Consider the following 6,486-nt stretch of genomic DNA (forward strand, 5'->3'; position numbering starts at 1 on the left):
AAGGATGTTTCAAACAATGCTTTTACGTAAAACATTCCGACAACATTGAATGATAACAAAGGAAGAACCATCTCAATGCAACATTCAGATAATGCTTTGATTGGGCGTGAATGTGACAGAACATTTTGTATAAAACATTCCTTTAATGTGAATTGTTGACAAAGCGTTTTGCTTTCAACATTTTGAGGGATTTGTTCAACACAACAATGTTATCTTAATAAACATTCATTTTTTTACAAGATAACAAAAGAATATTTTGAATGCAACATTCGAAAATGTTTTCAGGATGTGATCCACGCCTGTGATTTATTTATATAATTTTTTTAAATAAAAATATTCCTTTAATAACAGATGAACATTTCACATTTTGGATGTTCTGGTAACGTTATTGAGGCAACAGATGTAGGATATTCTTTTATAAAACGTTCTCTTAATTTTACACTTGGACCTATGGGACAAAAAGCAAGTCTGCGTAACGTATATCAATATTTATATAGAGTAAGCTTAGATTCAGGTTAAATTTAGGGTTAGGATTTAGCAAGTGATTGTATGTAAGGGTAAGGGGCTAGAGTTTCTGGTTTCAAACAGCTTTCCCCCCCCTATGGGAACTTTGGCCCTCAACGTTTATAAAGCGAGAGGGGTTCGGGTCAAGCCAGGACAGTTAAAATTACCCTCCAGAACTTCCTCCACTGAAGAAACCATGTTCTTCTGACAGTGTATACTACACAGTGGACAGAAAACTCTCAAACACTCACTAAAATGTGTCCTTTTTCACACAATCAGCTTTATTCCCTGAACTTCACAACACATCTCCCATAGGCAGTGGAGGCAACACATTGCTGTTAAATAGGAAGTAATGAACTACAGTGATGAAGTACAGAAATACAAGTGAACCTTAAAGGATTGCTGTCAATCCCTCAAACTGGTTTATTAAAGTACACAGGGGGTGAATGCTCCTTTAATGAACCGTCTAAGTGAAGGTGCCCACTGCTTCACTTGGAGCGGTAACAGAGGCCTGTTGTGTGTTCACCTACTATGGCTGTGTTTGTCACAGAGGACTATGGCAGAGGAAGCTGCCATGAATCTGAGCCTGTGCCCAGCACTGCCAGCTCAGGCCCCTCCCTAGCAACACACATACACGAGCACACACCCTCACACTCACACTCACAAACACACACACACACACACAAAGTTGTGTTCCATTGCTTCATAGGACATTACAATGGCTTACATTCATTGCCTGGAGAACCAATCTAACCATAACCACTACTTGCTTAACCCTATAACCTTAAACTTACCTCACCCCAAATTTACCAGAATCTCAACCTATCTTAAAAAAAATGTCTTTAGTTTAAAATCAAGGGATTTGCGTAGTGGGGACTTGCTATTTATCCCTAAGGAAGAAGGAGGAAGTCCCCATAATGTCGTGTAAACAGATTTGGGTCCCAACAACATGAGTAATGCAGAGAACACACACACACACGCACACACACACACAGACACACGCCATCACAAGCCCCTTTTGGGGACATCATTAGAGACATGCCTACATTTCCATTTAGAGTCAAACATACACTGTGTATTTTATATAAAATTGTTTGCATTTAAAATGAAAAATGAAAATCCAAACAATACACAGTCCTTGTACAAACAGTGTGAGGGTTATTCCACACCCTCCTTATCTGTACAAGCCACACAAAAGCCTACAAGGCCTCAGTGATTCAGCACCTTTTACTTGGCATTTACAAACATCATATTTATGATTCAAATAGAGAGCTACTGTTGGAATTGGTGGTTTAGTTTGTCAGCTCATGCTGTCTCTCAATCTGTACATTAGTAAGTTGTGACACCTTGTGGTCAGTCTTTCACACGCGGCCTGTTCATGTAAGCAAGGTCGATCACATTTCAAAGGCTTTCAGGCAGAAATGTAACACCAGAGACCCACTCAGCAAAGAGATCATTTGGATAACTGTCACCATTACCAATAATACACAAAACTATACAAAATATTCCGTGGATTATCCAGAATAACATGGACTCTGTTTCTGGAGAGGAGGAAAAGAGATGCATCTGTATCCAATGTATTAGGATGATGAGGAAATTAATCTTTTAAGTAAAAAAGTAAGATCTCTTGTCTTGCAACAGAGCTCCTTAAAACTGCAGCACCTACTGAACACAGAACTCTTCTCTCAGACACCTTGCGTCTGGCAGCAGCAGCAGCAGCAGACCAGCAGGAGAGTTGCAGAGGAGGTGCAGACAGGTGCATGCCAGTATATTATAAAATCTACAGGAGGTTAAAACTACAGGAGGTTACTGTATTTGGACACCTACCCGCTGTGGCTGTGACAAAGCTCTAAGAGGCCCTGAAACACTTTACAGCCCAATCGATGCAATAAGTGTTAAAGTTTGAGTCATATAGTTCCAATTCAGTCAAACCCGGACACACAGCATGAACCATATTTTTTAATTTAGTATGACTTACAGTTTTCAAGGATCATCCCTATCTATTTTGATCATGAATAAAAATTCATAAATCAGCAACAGAATCCGAGAAAAAACAGATACTTGACTCAGGAGGCACAGCGGGTCGTCCACTAACAAGACAGTGGTTTTGTCCCAGTCTGCCTCATTCTGAATGTTTAATTGTCCTTAGGTAATATACGGAGCTCCAAGTTGCCCCTGACGGCTGTTAGCAGTGTGTGAGCGATGTGTGAGAGAGAAAGGGCTGCACATAGATGCACTGTAATGTGTGTGTGAATGGGTGACTGGCAAAGCTGTACTGTAAAGATACAAAACCTTTACCATTTTAAAAAGCTCCTGCAGAACTTGACAACACATTTGACCGCACAGACTTTAATAAATATTAAATAATGATATAAGAGGAGAGCATCAAGTCTTTAAATATTGTAACATTGGAGTTGTTAGAGTCAGGCGCTGATATCATGTAGACATTATTATGTGTGAAAGTCAGGTGCTTTTGAGAGTTGAGGTTCTGGGTCTCTGAAAGTCTGGACACGGGCTCATCAGCTGTAACGGAGTGGAGGAGATAGTACAGATGGACTGGGAGTACTGGGGCTCCTCCTCACAGTTGTCTTCACTTAATGTCAATTCACCGAGATGGACACCTTCCAGCTCTGTATGCTGCAAACCAGAGAAGAGCCTCATCACCGCGCGGACCCGGGGAACCTGCAGGACAGTGTCCTTGAGGGTAATGATCACCACCAGGCCCACCAGCAGATACCCTGGACAGAAAGAGTTTTCTTTTTTTCAGTTTTAAAATGAACGTCTAAGTTTGTCCACAGGCATATTTAAAAAATACACCTGACACCTGTTTTTCAAGGCTGATTCCTACATTATTTATTCATTATCTTCACATTATTATGTGGATTTTAAGGCTGTTAAAAGTTCCACCATGTTCACCAGCTGCTCTCGGAATGTGTGTGTGTGTCTGTGGTTTGTAGGCAGTGACTTCATCAAGTTGTTTCACTGCTGCTTGAAACAACGTGGATGAAGAGTCCAAACCATTCTGGAAAGTTAGGGGGAACTTTGTTAGGGGAAGAGATTGTGATGATTATCTTTGAATTTATCCATGTTACTTTACTGACGTCTTTAACACTGTTATCATATATATATATATATATTATAGATAATCATCAGAAGGGGGGCTCTATACACCCCATTTTAGATTCTAATAAAGCCCTTCCATATTGTTTTCATTTATATCATACCATAACCCATGATTGGTTAATCTAAATAAGCTGTAGATCCTGTCTCTAATCTTATTGACTGCTAAATATTGCTAATAAATTACCACACTATATGACATCATTTTCTGCCTTCATAATGATGTCATAATATCCTATTATTCTTACTATATGATTATTAATTATACTCTGATAAGCTTTAGGTTGTGTCTATAACCCTGTAGGATTTAGAAATAGATTATACTTCATTGGGGCTTCTTCATGACGTCACTTGTCGTGCGATGAGGAATAATTTTCAAATCAATATAGACTTCAGATTGTCTATATTATCTTGGAAAATTAGACACACACACACACACACACACACACACACACACACACACACACACACACACACACACACACACACACACACACACACACACACACACACACACACACACACACACACACACACACACACACACACACACACACACACACACACACACACACACACACACACACACAACTTCCAGCTGTGTTGGAAGGGTAATCATTTAATGCAGGTCTCTGTAAGAACACACAGATACACACAACACACTTAAGCATGTTCTTCTTCTTACATGTGGTGAGGAGTTTGAGTGTGTCCTTGGCCAGCGGCCCCCAGCTCTCCCCCAGAGACTTTCCTCCCTCACCAATGGTGCTCAGGATGACAAAGCAGGAAAAAAAAGCATCCAGGAAACTCCAGTCTGGCTCCACCGTACAGACCACGAGGGCCGGGAGGAAGAAGAGGAGGAGGAGGACGAGCACAGAGAGGACGCTGGCGTGGACGAGGGCAGCACGGCTGTAGGGTAAGCCCCAGTAAGTCTGCAGGTGGTGGACAGGGCAGTGGGTGACAACAGGGAGGAGGAGGTTGGAGAGGACTGAGAGGAGGAACAGGGTGGAGGGGATCCCCAGGGTGCAATAGAAGATAAAGAAAAGCTTGGCCTCATCTGATTTAGGGCTGTCAGAGTCAGAACCTGGGGCAGAAGAGAGGAGAGACTGGCTTTAGGTCTCTAACCCAACCAGCATAAACTTCCATCACAAGAAACTTTGTCTGTATGGCTCTTTTCTTTATATATACACACACATATATGCACAGCCCTTATGTGCAAAGTAAGATGTTTCACTGATGAAAACTGAAAACTAACTTCACAGTATTAAATTAATTAAAATAATTTTTCTTTATTTAAAAACTCTGGTATTCTTTGTACCTCAGGGTTTTTATTCTAGAGGTGATTGAAGATTTATTTGGACAAATAAGACAAATCTTAACTTAAACTACTTAGTAGCTTTAGGGGGGGGCTTTTAGCAGTATCCCATGGTTTTCTACAGTTGATGGATTTTGTGTCTTTGAGTTGTCGTCATGTGTTGACAACTGAGCAAACAATAAGACTGAGATGAGTTTAAAAGCTTTTAAAAAGGAATATAAAGACTTTTTTTCAATACTAAGCAGTTTTCAGAGTCAATTCATTGTTTGTCATTTATCAGACATGTCAAACACTGACTGGTTCCAGCTCCTCGTATATGAGGATTTGCTGTATTTCATCTCTTGTATTCTAAATTCAACACATTTGGGCTTTGGCCACAGTTAAAGGGCATTTCCATTACAATAGTTATACAGATAATCAGTCATTCATTCACTGACACATTTCTGTGCTGCATCTTACCCATGGTGGTCAGAGTGAGGATGACAAAGTAGAGCGATGAGATGAAGTCATCGCGCTTCTCACCAGCGTCAGCCGTTAAAACAGCTTCACGGCTGTGGCGAGCAGAGAGAGCTCTCCCCAGCAGCTCGCTCAGCTCGCGCTCCTCCACACAGGGGTTCTCCTGCAGGAAGGAGCGCCGCAGCTGCTCCACCTCAGCCCTCAGCTCCTTCTCCAGCGGAGCCTCCACCACGGTGAACACCACGCCTCCCAGCAGGGTGAAGAGCAGGTAGCAGAAAGCCAGGCAGGAGAAGACATTGGCCTGAATCAGCAGTCCCAGTGAGGACCCGAGCTGGGCCATTGTGGCTTCTGGCTGCTCGGTTTCTCTACAGACTGCAACCAGATACTGGAGGCTGGGTGAGGCTTTAAATATTTAGAGAGGTAGAGAGAGTCACAGACAAAGAGACAGATCAACTGACAACTATTACTGGACTCAAAAAGGATAAAATAAAGTTTAGTTTTATTCTATGACAACTTTTTTTGGTAATACAGTAATAAATGCTGTCCATTTGTTCCAACACTGCTCAGCAGGTGATCAGTCTCTCTGCTTCATTCAAAAATAGTCCTGCCCCCCCCCCCGACTGCAAATCAGTCCATAGCAGTTTTATGCTTCTCATGTCTCCTCTGTGTGTGTAGACTCCAGGTCATGACGCTCAGCTCTGGCAGGCTTCAGCAGAGTCGCACTGAAACATTTTTGCTCAGTTTGCTCCTCTCATCATGTATTCATACAAGAAAATAGTGCCATTGTTCGGGAAAATATACATCATCTAATCCACAGTCTTGTGCCTAAAATATTTGTTCAGTAGCCAAGTAGTTGTTCAACTGAAAAACTAGTTGAAACAGTTTTGATAATTAAGTTACTGATTGAGTTACATTTTCAACGCCTGCATCACTTCGTATAAAAACCTCCTGCATGTGGATTTTTTTGTCAAATGACTCTGTAAGTTAAACAATCCCAGTTCAAACTGGTGCAGTCTCCTGCTCAGATACACTGTGGGTGTGGAGGAGTGCACTGCTTCCTACCACAGGGTTTGGAGATGACAATGTCATTCAGC

At 41.6% G+C, this 6,486-nt stretch overlaps 1 protein-coding gene and 1 long non-coding RNA gene across 3 annotated transcripts; one reads left to right on the top strand and one right to left on the bottom strand.

Annotated features, from left to right (window-relative positions):
- Nucleotides 1-407: 407 nt before the first annotated feature.
- LOC117751746 lies at nt 408-1,585 on the top strand. Its single transcript, XR_004611910.1, has 2 exons — nt 408-1,191; nt 1,469-1,585. It is a non-coding gene; the product is annotated as an uncharacterized LOC117751746 (long non-coding RNA).
- A 554-nt stretch (nt 1,586-2,139) lies between these two features.
- On the bottom strand, nt 2,140-5,980 carry LOC117779434 (potassium channel subfamily K member 1). Of its 2 annotated transcripts, none has more exons than XM_034615640.1 (3): nt 5,396-5,980; nt 4,214-4,705; nt 2,140-2,150 (listed from the first exon to the last, which is right to left on the bottom strand). In XM_034615640.1, coding segments are annotated over exons 1-3 (831 nt in total). In that variant the 5' UTR covers nt 5,733-5,980; the 3' UTR covers nt 2,140-2,148. The 2 variants fall into 2 exon arrangements, with proteins under 2 accessions (XP_034471531.1, XP_034471530.1); XM_034615639.1 differs by lacking the exon at nt 2,140-2,150 and adding an exon at nt 2,872-3,242 and having other exon boundaries at nt 4,310-4,705; nt 5,396-5,954.
- Nucleotides 5,981-6,486: the final 506 nt, after the last annotated feature.

This window comes from Hippoglossus hippoglossus, chromosome 18 (assembly GCF_009819705.1).
Source record: "Hippoglossus hippoglossus isolate fHipHip1 chromosome 18, fHipHip1.pri, whole genome shotgun sequence".
Lineage (NCBI taxonomy): Eukaryota > Metazoa > Chordata > Actinopteri > Pleuronectiformes > Pleuronectidae > Hippoglossus > Hippoglossus hippoglossus.